Source organism: Durio zibethinus, chromosome 18, assembly GCF_047325235.1.
Source record: "Durio zibethinus cultivar Kanyao isolate XHJ-2024 chromosome 18, ASM4732523v1, whole genome shotgun sequence".
Classification (NCBI taxonomy): domain Eukaryota; kingdom Viridiplantae; phylum Streptophyta; class Magnoliopsida; order Malvales; family Malvaceae; genus Durio; species Durio zibethinus.
This window is the reverse complement of record NC_143179.1, coordinates 4740964-4759177: the sequence shown is the minus strand read 5'-3', so window position 1 is coordinate 4759177 and position 18214 is coordinate 4740964. Positions and strand designations below refer to the sequence as shown.

Here is an 18214-nt window from a genome sequence, read left to right as displayed (position 1 = left end):
TTTTTCAGGTTTCTTCTTGCATTGATGATCAGACACAGGAATGACTACAAATGCAGAGTTTATTTTTTCTTATTTTTAATGACGATCCAATTGTAACCACTGCAAACAAAGGCTACTTATTATTTACAGATATTGCTTGAGACTTATCAGAGTTGAACCAAGTTTGCTTAGATCTTAATTGATTTTATAATCTCTTATCAACTCTCTTTCCTCTGCAGAAGAATTGTATGTTTTGGCTAATGGAATAGTACTAGAAAAATGTCTGAGATGTCTTACTCTCAGAAGCTTGGTATACTAAATGAAAGAATATATATAGAGGATTGTTTGCAGTACTACTTTATAATACTGTAGCAAAGATAATTTCACTGTTTCATTATATATCCAATAAAACTAAAAAGTAACCGGTATATTACATTGCATTAATATTTATAACTTTTACATGATAGAAATATATTGAAGTATGGAAGTCGGAACTTAATTAAGTTGATTTATGTAATCAATTTTAAAAAATGACATTCAATAAATTTAGGTTTAAATCTTAACACATGCAATTTTTTTTTTTCTATTTTCAAGTTGAAACTCTTTTGTATAATACATATATATATATATATATATATAAACTATAGTAGAAATAATAAAGAATAAGGCCAACAGACATTTGACTTCTGAAAATCATTTCTTATACCAGAAGCAAGTTTCTTACCTAATGCAAGAAAATTAAGTATTTTCTCCATGTATATGAAGTGATTGTCAGGTGGTCTAGTCTTGTCCAATTTCTAACATTAGCATATAACAGAGGAGAAGAAAAAACATGGCTAAGTATCATTTCATTATTAATTACTGTCATTATCAGGAGCAGGCCGTAAGAGGAGCGGGAGGGGTTTTGGCCCCATCGGAAGTTTTGAAAAATCTTTAGAATGTGTATATATTTATGTTTTTTTTATAGTTAAGATATATATATATATATTTGTGTTAAATAAATTTAAATTGGTCCCATAAAATATGTTAATATTATTTATCATAGTTTAATAATTTAATTTTGTATTATTTTTTTATTTATTTTACCCATTACTCACATTATTATTTGTCTATTTATTGTACTCACTAATCATTATTTAGAAATTCTTAAAATAAAAAGTTTTGTTATAAATTTTAAATCACAATCATATGATTTTAATAAAAACTAAATTAATTTTTTAGCTTTATCAACTATATTAAGTTTTAACCAAGTATTAAATGTTTTTTTTTCTTTATCAAAGATTGAATCTTGTTCATTGAAACTAAAAATTTAATACTCAATTAATAACCATGCACGACTATTGATGTTTTCATTTTCTTTTTAAGTAATTACAAGTTTTCCTTGAATATCATATTTCACTTTTAATCGCTTTAAATCTTTATCTCATATTGTCTTACAATTTCAACTTCATTTTTTAAAAGTATATCTATTTTTTTTTTTGTTTGGATAAAAAATATTTTTCCATTGATGCTTATAAAAATATTGATTTGTTATGTTTTATTTCAAGATTAAACTGTCAAAAGAACCAAGAAAGATCTAATACTTTATTGGAAGATTGTGTAATTAATAATATTACCATTAATTTAAAAGTTATATTATTCTTTAATATTTAATGTTCTCATTGTAATATTTTCCTTTATAATTTTATAAACTTGGTTTTTTTATTAATATATTTTTTTTCACATTTATATATTTTATATTAATGAGTATCATAAAGTATGTCTTATGAACAAATAAGTTAAAGTGTAATATTAATTGGTCATTTCAAAATCAAATGTCAAAATTTGCTACTAATTGTTTTGGCAAAGCAGGACATGTTAATCACTACTTAACATTTTAGAAGGTAAAAAAGATATGACTTTGGAATCCGGAGTTTAATTTAGTTAATCATTTTTAAAAAATAACATTCAATAAATTTAAGATTTGAATTTCAACATATACAATTTTTTTTTTTTCAGATTATGACGACTTATGTACATATGTATGTATGGCTTTTGGCTCAACAAATTCACTTCCCTCGTTCCCTTGGGCCTCTCCCTGGCTCTAAAAATTTAATTTCCAGCATATTCAATCCTAGCTAGCAAGGGATACATCAAACTACATATCAACAAGAATTTCCATGTTTACAAAGAAATGTCTTACTGGCTTCAACATACTCGTTTTATGTTGAAATTTTAAGATAGACAGAATGAAATTTATACACGAAATGGAAGAGGATTAAGTAAAAGGTACATCTTTTTATGTAGTCTAAAATCTTATGTATAAAATTAAAAAAAAAAAAAGAAAAACAGCTATGGTTTTAATATATATTAAGCCCGATATTAACCACGTTGGTACGGGTATTTTTGTTACCATATGCATGGCATAAAGGTGCTTCCCTCCCCTTAAGCAATTCTCAAGCGGGCGGGTTGGAGTAAACTATATATTCATTAACTGGCACCATATGTTAAACCAAACCTGGTGGAAGATGATTTTTAATTAGGAGCCTTTGATCTTGTAAAAGCAAGAAACATTATAGGTCGGATCAAGGAATCTTATATAATTTACATGGAATTAATTAATTAGTCTTTTTGCAATGATGCTGGTAAACATGGCAAACCATTCATTCATTTTTAAGATGGATTTTAGTAAAATTGGGGATTATATTCCCTGCGCTCACAAATTTTCTCTTGTCCCCTTAAACTTTCTCGTCTTCCTCGTATCAAAATGTATGTAATAATAATAATAATAATACCGGCCAGCTAGCTACTGAACATTCCTTAATTAAAGTATGAAGCTTACATCATATAGTATGTAATGAAGTCGAAACTTGAAGGAGAAAAATGGGTGTAGGAAGAAAAAAAAAGATTTCGATTTGATGGTTAATTAATTATGCCACATGTTTAAAGTAGCTTGTCTTGCAAGTTCATGACTGTTAACATCAGTAATCCAGCAATGAGTGTCCTTCACTAGCTGATTATGCGGTGGCCAGCCGGTAGTACATTTCCTAGGTTTGCTAATTCACTTGTCTTAAGCCATATGATTGAAGTCTATAAGAAAATTAACTGAATGAAGTAATTTTAGAACTTTAGTGAATTGGATAAAGTGAGGCGGTCCACCTAGAAAGAAATATATATGCCATTTACCATATCTCTTGGTGAAGAAATATATATTAATTTTGGAACAACCTCTAGCCCTCACCATTGACGGTTAGCATAATATTCTCTAGAGCTGCTGCTGTTATGGCTCGATAAAATCTCCGTTTTTACCAGAAATTTTCACTCTACTCTTTTTCAAATTGAGTTGGAGCCGTTTGTCTAATGTAATGATTTTGTTTTCTGTTTAAAAAAAGGAAAATTCGAGAACGAAATGCACACTTAACTAAACCACTTTTATTTGTAAAGAATATCAGAATTTTTACTGTAGCCTTTGCTGAAATGATTTGCAGAATATGTAAAGCTCAGAAAGATTCCAGATTGAATGTGATACAAAATACAAACTCAAATGAAGATGCATTTGTAGCTGAACAATTGCACTATACTCTTTTTGTAAGTGATTTTCAGAATAAGTTAAAGCAGGGATTAGATTCTAGTTTGAACAGTACAGCTAGTGGAAACATGCATTACTCAATATTCATAGTTTTTTTTTTGTTCTTTGTAAAAATAACAGTACTATGCCTTTTATATTTCTAGAAAATTATGTGCTGATTTTGCTGCAAATAAGCCAGCGGATAGATGCTATTGTATCAAGGGAATCAGGTTGAGTTTGTGCAGTTGCAACAACATTTGTTGCCAGCGGCTTCTATGAGTTTAGACCAAGTTTAATGTATAACCTTAATATCTGGTTCACTAAAACAAAACTTCCCATCTTTAACATTCACAATTACAGATATAGATAGTACTGAGTTGAATGATCCAATAAGGTTTTCAAATTGAAGCAAACTGTCAACAACATTTTCGTTGTAAGAGAGAACGTGTAGATTTGAAGTACAAGATAGTGTCATGGAGAAACATACTGCAAATTCCAAAAACTCAAAGAAATTGACATTCAGGTAGCTGCAAATCTTGGAAATGGGAGGTTTGATCTAATTACAACATTGGGAAATCGTGACAAATAATGGTCCCACATTCACGGTTAGCTCTTTAGTATAAGGTTTTAAAGAAAAGGAAATCGGTTTACCTCTTCCAATCTTTCTGCCTCTAGCAAATTTTCAAACTCCCCAAAGTTGTATAACAAGCCTGAAATATTGTCTTCACACAATTGAAGATACAACTGTGGCATCCCAACCTCTGGTTGGTTTGATAGTTGAGCCAATAATGACAGGAATTGACTGCAGATCATCTACACCTCTGTTTTCCAGTATTCAAGGGAGAATCTCTAATGCCTTTGGATTGAGCGTTGCAGAGTTGCTCAGATCCATCTGGTTTCTTCTTACGTCTCCCTTGTTGAGATAGACGAGAGTGATGGGATAAGATGGCGAGATCATTAAGATCTTGCAATCGAGTGAGAACTTTCACTACTTCATCCATTGTAGGACGGGATTTTGGGTCCTTATGGAGGCAGCTGTAAGCTAATTGAGAAACTTTCTGCACCCCTTTAAGAGAATAATTCAGCTCCAAGCGGGGATCCACCAGCTGGTATAGTTTTCTCTTGTCAGCTAAATATGGTCGAGCCCAAGCAACAAGATTCTGCTCCCCCTTTGGGCGCTTCTTGTCCATTGATCTTCGGCCTGTCAAGATCTCAAGTAATACAACACCAAAGCTGTAGACATCACTCTTAGATGTCAAATGTCCTGGGAAAAAAGATCCAAAGTTGTACATATTATCAGTTCTCCAGATTTTTGCATGGCGCAGATATGAAAGTAAATTTCATTATAGAATGTTAATTTATTGATTTCGGCTGTGCCTTCGTTGTTGTATGACCATCTGGGTTTGGTTTCCAATTCTGCCACTGATATTTTGTATAACAGGCATTTCTAATGGTAATTGAAATCAGAACAATATATCTGACCTGCTTTTAACAACCAGCAAAATTTATGGTCCAAGACCAAAACAGATACCTACTTGTCTTAGCAGTTTGATGTCATTCCTACTGCTTTGCTGCAGAAATTAAAATTTGTTCTAGAATCCGTTTGGGATAGTGGTACAGTGCAGCGAAAGGGGGCTCCCACGGCACAGAACCCCCTAACGGCTCTGGATCCTGCACTGCACCACTATCCCACACGGGTTCTCAATGTTGAGTCAAATTTCCATAGAGAAGGCATAAATAATACTAGAGCTCTAAGCTTTCAATTAGTTCAGATCATCTTGCACAATTTTAATACCTGTCATAACATACTCTGGTGCAGCATAGCCATAGGTTCCAACAACCCTAGTAGAAACATGTGTTTTGTCTCCTTGAGGACCAGCTTTTGCTAGACCAAAATCTGAAAGTTTGGCATTATATTCCTGTGAAAGAAATTCCATATTAGTGATTCCATAAAACGAAACAAAAATATAGGACAGGAGGATATAACCACCTAAATTAAAACCATCAACCTACATACCGAGTCAAGTAAAATGTTGGATGTCTTAAAATCTCTATAAATGACTGGTTCGGGACCACCATGGAGAAAGGCCAATCCTTTCGCTGCCCCAAGTGCAATCTTAATCCTATTGGACCATGGAAGAGGTATTGTCCCTTTGCAAAATTAGGCAACAAGACAACATCAGTATTTCTTTCATTTGAACTTCTATAACTATGCAAGAACGGAATTTCCTGAAACTGTTTATCAGAAGTGCTATTATGTGACGCCTGTACCAAGTTCTCACAAGGGAAAGCCCTTTAATAAGAAGGTATAATGCTAACTAACAGAGTAAAAGTCCATGAGGACCACTTCAACATCGGATTTTAACTTAAAACACCAAATTGGAGATAAAAAAAAATGACTCTGAGTTGGAAGGAAAGAAGGAAAGAAAACAGTGAGACTCACTTCTAAAAAGATGGTTTTCAAGACTTCCTCGGGTCATAAATTCATATACAAGCAGCCGCTGATCGTCTTCAATGCAGTAACCGATGAGTTTAACAAGATTAGGATGATGAAGCTGTCCGAGGACATCAACCTCAGCCTGCATTAAAAGAATCATCCAATGTTACACTCCCAAGTTTCAGTAACTTACCAATGGTCCCTTCAACAATAAATCTACTAACCCAAAGCACATATTTTTTCTACTAACCACCCATTCTCTATGGCCTTGAAGACCATCTGGCTTCAAACTCTTGACAGCAACTGTAATCCCTGAACCTGGTTTCGCTGGTGCTGTCCCATTTTCCTCTATCCACCCCTTGAAGACATAGCCAAAACCACCTTCTCCAAGAATGCTGTCAGGTCTAAAGTTTCCTGTTGCAGATTTTAGCTCCTGAAAAGTAAACTGGAGAAGCTGGCATGGAGATTTGTCATCTGATGGTGGTGGATCAGGGTTATCAGATGAAAGATGAGCTTCATTTGGAGGGCAAAGCTCTCTATTACTAGCATTTAGATATCTTGTCTCGGTAGCTGCAAATAGAGATTGCAAGTAAGTTGTCTTCCGATGATCATAATTCCTTAACAGCTAAAGGAACAAAATCAATTCCATTTCATTTCAGGTTGAACATAATAATAAGAAAAGGGTAAAGACCACAATTCTTTTGTCAGTCATGAATCTTTAAATGGAGATCTTAAATAAAATGAATTATGCAAGATAAAGTCATCTTGGTTGGAATTTGGCAAATTTGTCAGATATCAAGTGGAATAAATCAATCCCCTTTCCTGTCCTGCGAAAAAAAACACAGCTATGATTTTTAATGACCCACTTCCAGCTGAGATTGTTTAAAATTCCCATTTTGAAACTCGGATGACTAAAGAAAACAAATATTTTTGCAAGAATTAGAAGAAAAATTAACTATGAAGATCTGTAGCCAAAATGTTTCCCAGCCTGATATTTTGCTTATTAAACTCAAATTTTGAAACTTTCCAGAAAAAGAAGAACAAAAATCGGAAAAGCAACATTGAATTAGTATCAGAAATTAGCTGCAAAGAAAGAAAGAGGGGAAGGAAGAAAACAAGAATAAGAAAACATTAAAAATAAAAAACAAAGGAGCCCAACAACAAGAAACAAATGACAAGAACAAAGGAAAAAATGCATCAATGTTTTCAAAACAAAAAAGGCAAAAGCTAAGGAGAAAAAGACATATTTGTTAAAAAAAAGAGAGATTACCAGCATCATAAACAAGACTAGTACGAGGAATTGTATTAGCAGAGTCACGAGAAGCAGAGGACTTGCAAACACCGCGTTTCAAGACACCCCAACAGCCACAGTTGTTATCACCCATGGAGAACAATTAGGAAGTGTTTAGTTTGGACAGAAAGTATTGGTTAGTTACTTAAAAAAAAAAGTTTATGTTTCATGGGATGTTACAGTAATTGCATGAAAAGAAGGAGGAGGAGGACGAGGAGAAGAAGAGATTGGCCGTGGTGAGAAATGAAAGGAGGAAGAAGAAGAAGGAAAGAGTTGAGTTGAGTGAAGAGAGGAAAGAGAGAGAGAGAGAAGGGAAAGGAGTGTGGGTGTTGTTGCTGTTGGAGATTGAAGGCATCATCATCACCATCAACGCAGTAGTGTGTACAAAAAAAACTTTTTTCCCACCACCTTTTTTGTGGGGATGGCAATTGCCGCCCTCACCCCTTTCTCTCTCTTTTCGTTTTTTTTTCCTTTTTTTTTTTTTCTTTTAAGCTTTGCTTGGCATTAAGATTGAAAGAGGAGAGAATATAAAATTTGTTAACCTAAAATTTAAGTTATAAAATAAAAAATATTATAAATTTTAATTATTAAATTATTATTATTTTTTTTTTATCCTGTAAAGCTTTAGAATTTCGTTTTAATGTAGCAAAGTTATTAAAATAATAGTAGAAATATATATAAAGTTTATATTTGATATATTATTAGTATATAAATTTTATATATTATTAATAAATTAAATAGTAATATATTATTAATGAATTTTTTTAATTAAATTTTTTGTATTTATTTTAAAAGCTTATAAAAATTTATATTTATTTATAAATAAAAGTCGTTAATTAATTCACTAATACATCAACTATAAACTCATATACATATAAATATATAAATTTATATATGATATATTATCAATAATTCAATGCACTTATTCAATATAAATGTAATTCATGAAAAAATCACAAACATGTACATAAAAAGAAGTCTAGGAAAATGTGGCTAAAATATTTATTTTTTCCTTCATTGTAGATTATCTGTTGTTGATTTTCTAAACAATTTGACCCTAGTCCATCTCGTACATTTTTTTCATTCTATATATATATATATATTCTTTTAGAGGATACCTCAATGGTTAATTTGAAATTTCATTTCAAAGTTTCAAGTGGGAAATTTTAAAAGGAAAGAATGGAGTTTTTAATACATTTTATTTTGTTTAAAAATACTTTTTTCATTAGTTTGAGTGTATAAATATGGAAATGCTAGCTTTTTTTTTTTTTTAACAAAATTAGGATATTTATCTATATAAAATTATAAAGAAGATATTTGTTGATTTTTTATTACTAAAAAGAATAATTATAATGCTAAGATAAAAAAAAATAAATAAATTTATCTTAAAGTCTTTAGTTTAGTGGTTGAAGGTATTTGAAGAAATATCGAATGGTTGATTACGAACCTCCCTCTCTTTACTTATACTAGAGTTTTGTTTTTGTGATATAACCAAAAAAAAAAAAAAAAAGTAAATTTATGATTAATAGAAAGCTATGATAGGACTTGGTTCTTTTTTTTTTTTTTTGATATTTTGTTGATTAATAGAAAGTTTTTTTTTTTTTGGTTTTTTTGAACCATAGAAAGTTGTTAATCCTTACGAAATTAACAAATTAAGAAATTTAAAGGATCAGGAAAAGGGATGTTTTATATTAATTTGGATGGTTAGTTAGAAACTTATAAACCAAATAAATCTATTTCTTTCTTTTAGTTTGAATATCTTGAAACAACTAGTCATCTACAAAACAAGCAATTTCTCTCTTTGATTAAGATTAAAATTTAATTTTAATATTATTTTAATATCACTACACTAATAATTCATAGATAAACAAACAAAATTGTCCAAACACTTGACATAGACCAGTAGGCCAGCAACTAATTTTTTTTTTCTTTTCTTAGGATAGTAAAAGAAATATCTCTCTTTTCACTTATGGACTAAGACTTACCACTAACATGATCCAATTCCCAAATGCGTAACACCCACACTTTGTAATTATATCTAAAGCTACTATTTACTGATTGTGAAATGGAATGAAAATGATTGTTGAAAAAAAAGAATAATTTTGTTGTAATAAATCCTTTAAACTTAGACATAAAAGAATGGGGAGGCTTTATATCTAAGAAATAAATATATTAATGCATAATTTTTTATCTAAGAAGATAAGTACAAAACTTAGTAAAATCTTTGGTTTTCTCTCGTTAGTTTTATTTTATATATATATATATATTAAAAAAAAATCATCATCATATGTTTTAATAGTTCAACTCATTACATCAAACTTAAAATTAATTGATAATATATAAAATAATTATTATTTATCCTCATTTTAATATATATGGGATTTACATTATCCTCAGTTCAATGCTCCCTCTCATGTATAAAGACAATAAACCCATAATGTGTCATAAATTTTACGTGTAAAGATAAATGATGTAAGACGAAGGGATTAACGAATAGAAATAGTGATTGTTCTAATACCATGTGAAATTTTAAAATGGCATTAAACCCAAAATTAATTGACACTAGGTGAGTTAAAATAATTTTTGTTATATTTATGTGCTCAAATTAATTTCATGGGATTTATTTTATTTTCACTTCGATATTTAAATTTGCATAAGATCAAAGTATATTGTTGCTTTTAAATGAAAGTCAAATAGCTTTAATAGGTTTTAATATGTTAAATTAAATAGTGTACCATAACTTGATTTATGTTACGACAACTTTCATATTATTTAATAAACATTAGATAAATGATAAAAGATAAAACAACAAACATTTGGTAAGCAATATATTTAAATATTGAACAAGATGTATGCGACATCACGTTGTTTTATTATTAAATTTTTAAAGTTTCATCAGCTATTCAAATAAACTAATAGTCAATGACATTGATCGACCAATGACTTTGAATGCCCAATCTTTTTTTTTTTTTCTAATTTTCTTAAAAGAAATCTAATGTACTTAAATAATTGATCTTACACCTCCTAATATATGAAAAACAAAAATTCAATAAGCCTTCTTTCGTCGCAAAATGTCATTACTTGAAGCAAATTCAAATAATTGTGACAAAAAAATTGCCATGACTTCCAAAGCAAATATAAATAATCGAAGCATCTTTGTATATTCTTAATTTCTCTAGCTTTTTCTGCAATGACATTTCTCTTGAAAATATAATTTTTTTTTTGTTATATACATTTATTAATTAAAAAAAATGAAATAGTAAAAGCAATTAGCAATGGTTAATAACTTTGTGGAGCTACTAATAAAGTAATGGCTTAACCTAAACTTATACATGTAATTTAAAACATGATATAATAACACGATACAAAAATAACATAAATAAAAAATATAAAAATAACACGACTTAAAATTTTTTTAAAAATTATAAATAGATTTAATAAAATCAAAAAATTATATTTTATATTTTTGTGTCAATACGAATTAAAATATATAATTTTTATATAAAAATTAATACAAATATAATATTTTATATGATACGATGATACGAATTATCAGATCTATCTAAACTTAACCAAAAAATACAAAGAATGACCAGGAAAGAAAGAACCCTAGAACCAGGATCTTTGGAACTGATTTTTTCTGATTTGAATTAAAAAAAAAGGATACAATATAATAATAGAGAATATAAATGGAGTAGCGTTGGACGCACTCTCTTAAATCTTAAATTCCTCAAATATTTTTAAATATTATACTATCCAATCTATGGAATAAGACTTGTATTTATTTTTCATTTAAAATATATGCATTTGACAGAAGGCTATTTTCATCAACAATTTAATTCATTTAATAATTATCATATCTAACTTGCTTTTAAAAAATTGGAAGTAAGGGTCCGTCGATGAAACAAAAGACAATGCAACTTTGGAGGGAAATGATGTAGATGGAAACAGAAGATAACTAAATATCCATTTCTCAAACTATGTGATTTTTTTATCTAAAATATTAAAATTTTAATTTTAATATAAGAGCTTATTTAATTAAAATTAAAATTTTAATATTTTATAAATAAATCACACCATTATTTACCTAAAATTTAACAGTGTTTTTCACTTTCTTACTCGTCTGTTTCATTCTTACCGACATAAAGTTAATCTAACACCTTGCCACCTACGCTTTAGTTGCGTTAAAAAAAAAGTTAAAATATTAAAAGAGTTTTTATATTTTTATTGTATTTAAATAAATTTTTATTTTTATTTATATCTAAATAAATTATTATTTTAAATAAAAAATTAATTTATGTTAAAGTTTATTTAGATATAAATTAAAAATTATAGATTTATTTATATATAAATTAAAATTTAAAGGTTTATTTTGATGTAAAATAAATGTTAAAGATGTATTTGAATATAATAAAAATTTAAAAATTTATTTAAATAAAATGATAAAATTTAAAATCTTTTTAATTATTTTAACAAAAAAAAAAATCTTTTGCCTTCAAGAAGTTTGTAACATGTACGATCTTGTGCCCAAAAGGGGTCCCTAATCAAAGGGGTCAAAATAAGTTAATTTTTTCCACTAATTAAACAATTCTTGGTCTGTATTATTAGTGTCTGGTCAAAACTAAAGGAAAGATATTCAAGAGCATATTTGAGTGCTATCCCATCACCCATAACTCTCTCTCTCTCTCTTCCTTTGGGGCAAATGGATATATTCCTTCATATAGAGAGGGAAATGGCATGGGAAGTCTCTTATAGGTGGGTTTCTTCTATTGAAATTTGGGTTTTTTTTTTTTTTTTTTTGAGAAAAAGGGGATTTGATAGGAAGAGTGAGGAGGGAATGAGAGCTTGGTGAGAGGTCATTTCATCAACAACTAATATTTAACAAAATGGTATTCTATGATGCTTTGGGTGAAGAAAAGCAAATTAGAGAGGAGATGATATCACTAGTTCTTTTTTTTTTGCTTCACTGTGTTTTGCAACTTGACAAGGTCCCTTGTTGGAAAGGAGTGAAACCCATTGCCCCCACTACTGCCCATGGTCCACCCTTGTCAATCTTGGACCCCACCACCACATCTAGACTGAGAATAGTTTTGAAAGACTGACCAGTGTAGTAGCCCACTCAAGGTCATCATATGGGGCAAACAAGATATCCTATTCTGGGAGGTATAACTATAAAGTTACTCAGTCATATAATTGGTGTATGCATGGGAAAGCTCCAGATGTGTAAGATAAAGAGAGGTTTTACAATAAGCTCTTTTAACATGAAGTTTTTGTCATAAATGCACTTTTTCTGAAAATGTATATAGCCATTTTGGGCATCATCTACCATGGCCAAACAAATTGATCAAAGCCTTCTGATTCATGAGCCATATGTCTAAAGCTCACAGATAGAAGTTGGAATGCTTGTCATAAAAAAAAAAATCCCATTTTTTTCTTCCTGTTTTTTGCTGATAAATAGTACCAGAGGTGAACCACTGGTGCAGCATGGTTCCTTGTTAGGTGTCATCATAATGATGGCTGGAACAATTTATCTTTTGAGCTTTTATTGGAATTGGTGGGAAGATTGACAGAAAAAGAGAGAAAAAATTCCCATTGATTGATGTGAAGAATTGCCTCTTGACCAGGTTCACAAATCTTTGAAACTTAATTACTTAGTTTGAACTTTGAAACTGGGAAGCCAACTCAATCAAGTAGATCATGGGAAGTATCTGTGCTACTGGTTTAGTTTTGTTTAGTTGAGGATGTTAAGATTTGAATATTGATCCGTAAAATTAAAAATTCAACATACGTTGTTGATTACTGATTTAGTTGCTAGCAAACATGCATGTCTTACCTATGTGTATCAAGTTTAATTATTTTCCATAAAATCATTATTTTGAAATTGACTGTAAATGCATAATCATGTTCATAGCATGATATTGCAAAAAGAAAGAAAAAACTGAAAATTAATTATACGATGAATTATTGTATAGGTTTTATATGTTGTTTTCTTCTCCCTTTTTTCATTTCTGGGTAAGGCCTGCTGTATTCTAAGGCTGGGCCAAGTTCAGATAGAAACGGATTTGTGTTTGTTTCTGAACCTATTCTGAGCCTATAGTGCAATTTGGGCCTTCCATTGAGAAGTTGAGACCCATAAATAAAAAGTGAAAAATGCAAAAACAAAAAAAAAAAGATGAGGAGGGGTACGATTGTAAATTTATAAATAAAGGGTGATAAAAAGATATTAAGAAAATAAAACGATAAATTGCAAAAATCTCTACGTTTAGTAGGTTGCTGGACTTGTAAAAGTTTTTTTTTTTATTTTCTTTTATTTATTTCAAAGAAAATAAGTATTACTACATTACACTTTTATTTATCAACTTTTATCAAGTCTTTTACATTTATTAATGACTTATCTTTATCCCATTTTTTAATTAAAATATACTTTTTTGTGTTAAAAATTTTAAATAAAAGGAGACTATCTCATTTTATTATCTGAGCATGTAATTGGATTTAATAAAAAATTACAAATAATTTACTAAAAAAAATTGATAGTGAGATTTATAGGTGAAATATTCAAATTTTATTTCCTCCACCAAGTGAACTAATTAAAATATACTTTAATTAGAAAAAATATAAAAGTAATTAGAAATTAGAAAATAAAAATAAAAAATAATCCTGTGACTCTGAAAAAAAAGAAAAAAAAAGAAAAAGTTGATTGCGAATACTGAAGACGGATCTTTCTAAGGGCGACGAATTAACCGGTCTCCGATGGATTTCAGTTGACCCGATCTTACAAGATCGATTTTTTTTTTTTAAATTCGAATTTTGGATCGATTCGAATAAAATTAAAAAATAATTGAGATCGAATCGCATTTGAATTTATCTAAAATTCGATTCGATGTTATATAAAAAATTATTTTTAATTAATTATTTAATTTTTTATTTATATATATTTATATAATGATATTTTTAAATATTTATATTTAAAAATAATATTTTATATTTTAAAAAATAATATTTTATTAATTTTAAGTCGAATCGGATCGAATACGATTTATATAATATTGAGTCGGATCGAATTCAAATATGAAAAAATAAAAATTTTTTTAAATAAAATCGAATTCAAATTTAATAAAACATAAAATCAAAATCAAGTTCAAGATTAACAAAATCTGTCTCGAACCCGAACCGATACCAGCCTAATTTTTTCGGTTAAAACCTGCAGTACTCATGTCAAAATGCAATTGAAATAGACCACGTGTCCATTCCCAAGACGAAATGCTGACGTGTGTAATTGTAAGTGGTGGGTTCTCCAACCATCGCTGCTATCCTATCATCATCGCCATCCAATCCGCCCAATTTTTTTTCTCCAAGCGGCTGCTGCTTGCCTCCTCTTAAAAGCCGTGATAACCAACGATTATAAAAAAAAAAAAAAAAATTCTAACAAAAATCAAATTCTTCAATTTCCTCAAATGCTGCTACTACTACTACTACAACAACAACAACGACAACAACAATTCCTCTCTATCCAATTTCTATCGATAGAGGGAAATCGAATCCTAATTTTCTAAAATTCTTCTTTTTTTTTGTTTTCGTTGTGAGGAAATCAAGATCGATAGGATCGGAGTTTTTGAGGTTGAATTTCGATATAATTTAGAAAGGGAGAGAGAGGGGGGGATCGGGAAAAAAAAGAAGAAGGCCAAAAGAGCAGGCAATTTGGCTGAAACATGTCTGCCATAGTTTCAGGAAAGAGATCTTTCTTTGAGGAATTGACTGCCACACCTCCCGTTTCCAAGAGAATCCGTTGCTCTTCTCGCTTTGCTTCTTCTTCTTCTTCCTCTTCTTTCTCTCCTTCTTCTTCGCCGCCATCGTCGCCACCCTCATCGTTTTTGATCGATCAATTGATTGCTATTTTCCCTGAAATGGACAAGCAGGTACCAATTTTCTTTGTATATTAAAACATATTATTTTGTTTAATTTTTAATTTCTGGAAGAGGAATTGAAATGGAAAATTGTTGTTATTTATTACAGGAATTATTTATATTTTTTGTTTCTTTTTCTTTTTTCTTTTTTAGTTTCATGTTTTGGTTGCTTTATTTCATAAGAATGTAATTTTCGAAGCAATAAATTGTTTGACTTTTATGGTAAAAGAGTTTGGAGCTGAATTCGAGTAATATTAGACTTGGAATTTGAGTAAAAATTTGAGATTTCTTTTCTCTGTGAATTTTGTTAGTTGATTAACCCAATTCCATTTTCTAAGATCAAATTCCATGTTATCAAATGTAACGTGACATTGGTGTAAATGAAATTCACTTTAGAATTTCATTTTTTTTTATCTGAGAAAAGATGTATCCGCCGTAATAATTTGGTGAAATAATCTGATTTTAGGTTCTTGAGAGAGCACTTGAAGAATGTGGAGATGATTTGAATTCAGCTATTAGAAGTTTGAATGAGCTTCGTTTAGGATCTGCTGATAGAAATGCAGCATCCGCTGCTGATAAAACTGGTGTAGTATTAGAAGGAAATGTTCAACTTCAAGCACAAGGTATGAAAAGAAAATCTTTGTGATTCAATGTTGATCAGTCGAGATTGATGATATTCTGACATTTCATGCATCTTTTGGATTGACCAAGATCTTAACTTTATTGTGAATCTCTATCTGGATTCAAATGTTGAGATTGTTTATTGTAATACTATATCCTCTTCATGGTTTAGCTTTAAGAAGTTTTTAGTGGTTTTTATTGTGACCATGAAGCAATGAGGTTTAGTTTGCTTTTTGTTTTTGGGAATAGTTCAGAAGACGAAATGGAAAATTGGTATTCAAATGATAACCCGAAAGTTTGTTTGTTTGATTTTAATTTAACATCTTTTAAATGACTGGTTTGTTTTTGGTGGTGTACGTGACGATGAGAGTGCTGCTAGGTTGTCTGACCTTAAGAATGTGTAATGTGTAATGTGTGATTCACCTAGAAAGTCCAAGGGTTGGGGTTGGTTATCACTAGATATCCCTACTGTGCCCCTTTCCCTTGTCTCAAAATCAGCCAAACAAAATGCAGAAACAACAAACTGACACAAATGTTCCTATGCAATCATAAAGCTTTCCTAGCAATTCGAACCGTTAATATTGCTACTAATGTTACAGTTTATATTCTTGCTTGCAACCTTTATGATATTTGGCTAGCCTAACAGTTTCCATGGACGGCATGCAATTAAACCTAGAATTATGACTACATATATTTTACTGAATTACCTTTAAGTCATTTGGTATCAATAGTTGCTTCTGAGAAGAACATTTTTCTGTTCAGGTGTAGCAACTGCTAATGGAGATGTTCCAACTAAGGAACAGACAGCCCCAGAAGTCTTCTCAATGGATGGATCAGATTGGGTGGAGCTTTTTGTTAGAGAAATGTTGAATGCTTCTAACATTGATGATGCCAGAGCTCGTGCTTCAAGAGCACTGGAGGTTTTGGAGAAGTCCATTCGTGTACGTGCTGGAGCGGAGGTGGCCCAAAATTTTCACCAGGTTGGTTGTTCAGTTGCTAATGGTTATCTCTTCTCCTTTCCCTGTTAAGCCCCACCCACACTTTTTTTTGAGGTTTCAGCGTGGAAAGCAGGGAAAGGTTGTTTTGCAGTTGCTGAAATTGCTACTTGGGTTGTTGTAGGAAAGTATGATGCTGAAAGAACAACTAGAAGCACTTATTCAGGAAAATACTATTCTCAAGCGAGCTGTTGCTATTCAGCATGAGCGTCAAAAAGAGTATGAAGATAAGAGCCAGGAGTTGCAGCATCTAAAGCAACTAGTATCTCAGTATCAGGAGCAGTTGAGAACCCTCGAGGTTGGCCTCAAGAATTCAACTTTTCATGCATACAGGAACACATGCATGGACCACACATATTCATATATAATCTATGTGACTAAGCCCATCGTATTTTTATTGCTACATGATTAAGTGTACTGCTTTTGATTTCCCAGAACCTGATGAAAATTGTTTGATCATCCGCTGCCTTAACAGGTAAACAACTATGCATTGACAATGCACTTGAAGCAAGCACAGCAGAGTAGCTCTATCCCAGGCCGTTTCAACCCTGATGTTTTCTAGTAATTCTTGGATATAGCTTTGGCCTTGTGTGCAACCCTGTGCTCGAATCTTATCAAAAGTTTTGCCAACAATCTTTAGCCACTTATAATTTGTAATATGCTTCAATTGATGCGCCGCTGTGCAGTGGTGTATTTTTTTTTTCTTTTTGCAGAAGGATAGGCTGCAGTCAAAAGATATGCCTCATTTTTAAAGGAAATACATGCATGGTAACTATTTACTTGAAGTGGATATTTGATAGTTAAAGATGTTGGTAGCTTTATATATCCACTGACACGAACCTTTTATTTGTATCCACATGCATATATATGCTATAGGAGAATATATAGAACTTAGAAGTCTGGATTTTGTCCTGCTATTAAGCCACAAAAATGGTGCCCTTATGCAATTACTTGGAGTGTAAGTTTTCTTACGATAGCCAGTAGCATGAAGGGAAAAAGAGCAGAAAATTTGCTTCAAGCGTGCCATCAGATGCCTCTATATGTTGTTTTGACTTTCCTTGTGATCGCATAACACTTGGTTGCAATATAACGATGATTGTCATATGTAAATAACGATGATTGTCATATGTAGCCAGAGTTCTAATCCAATCAACCTACTTGAATCCAACTCAGATACTTGAGTCTAGTTCATTGGAGTTGAATTTGAGTTAGATGTTATTTAAGCAATGAATTTAGTCAAATCTGAATATTTGAATATTAAATTTGAAAGGCTTGTGAGTTTTATTGAATTTTTATTTTTTAAATATATTTAAATATATTTAATACGCTTATATAAGTAAATAAGAAAAATATAATGTTTAATATTTATATAATTTTTTCAAAATTTTCAAGTTAAATTTGAGCAGCTTATTGGTTTATGAGTTAAGTTTGAGTTTAAAA

The 18214-nt window shown here is 30.5% G+C and overlaps 2 protein-coding genes across 2 annotated transcripts; one reads left to right on the top strand and one right to left on the bottom strand.

Moving 5' to 3' along the window:
• Positions 1-3899: 3899 nt before the first annotated feature.
• Positions 3900-7754, bottom strand: LOC111299033 (serine/threonine-protein kinase PBL34-like). The gene is made up of 6 exons (XM_022893916.2): positions 7234-7754; positions 6214-6533; positions 5970-6105; positions 5544-5677; positions 5322-5445; positions 3900-4790 (listed from the first exon to the last, which is right to left on the bottom strand). Exons 1-6 carry the CDS (start codon positions 7346-7348, stop codon positions 4336-4338), a joined length of 1284 nt encoding a protein of 427 aa, XP_022749651.1. The 5' UTR covers positions 7349-7754; the 3' UTR covers positions 3900-4335.
• Positions 7755-14593: 6839 nt separating this feature from the next.
• On the top strand, positions 14594-17689 carry LOC111299032 (uncharacterized). The gene is made up of 5 exons (XM_022893915.2): positions 14594-15170; positions 15625-15781; positions 16542-16759; positions 16899-17072; positions 17250-17689. Exons 1-5 carry the CDS (start codon positions 14964-14966, stop codon positions 17334-17336), a joined length of 843 nt encoding a protein of 280 aa, XP_022749650.2. The 5' UTR covers positions 14594-14963; the 3' UTR covers positions 17337-17689.
• Positions 17690-18214: the final 525 nt, after the last annotated feature.

Bases quoted from the DNA above. Each gene is read 5' to 3' on its own strand.
- LOC111299033 (XM_022893916.2), bottom strand. From the start codon at position 7,348: ATGGGTGATAACAACTGTGGCTGTTGGGGTGTCTTGAAACGCGGTGTT. The intron at 6,534-7,233 runs GTAATCTCTCTT...CTCTATTTGCAG, and splicing joins TAGTCTTGTTTATGATGCTG to CTACCGAGACAAGATATCTA. The intron at 5,446-5,543 runs GTATGTAGGTTG...TTTCTTTCACAG, and splicing joins CCAACATTTTACTTGACTCG to GAATATAATGCCAAACTTTC.
- LOC111299032 (XM_022893915.2), top strand. From the start codon at position 14,964: ATGTCTGCCATAGTTTCAGGAAAGAGATCTTTCTTTGAGGAATTGACT. The intron at 16,760-16,898 runs GTTGGTTGTTCA...GGGTTGTTGTAG, and splicing joins TGGCCCAAAATTTTCACCAG to GAAAGTATGATGCTGAAAGA. The intron at 17,073-17,249 runs GTTGGCCTCAAG...CTGCCTTAACAG, and splicing joins AGCAGTTGAGAACCCTCGAG to GTAAACAACTATGCATTGAC.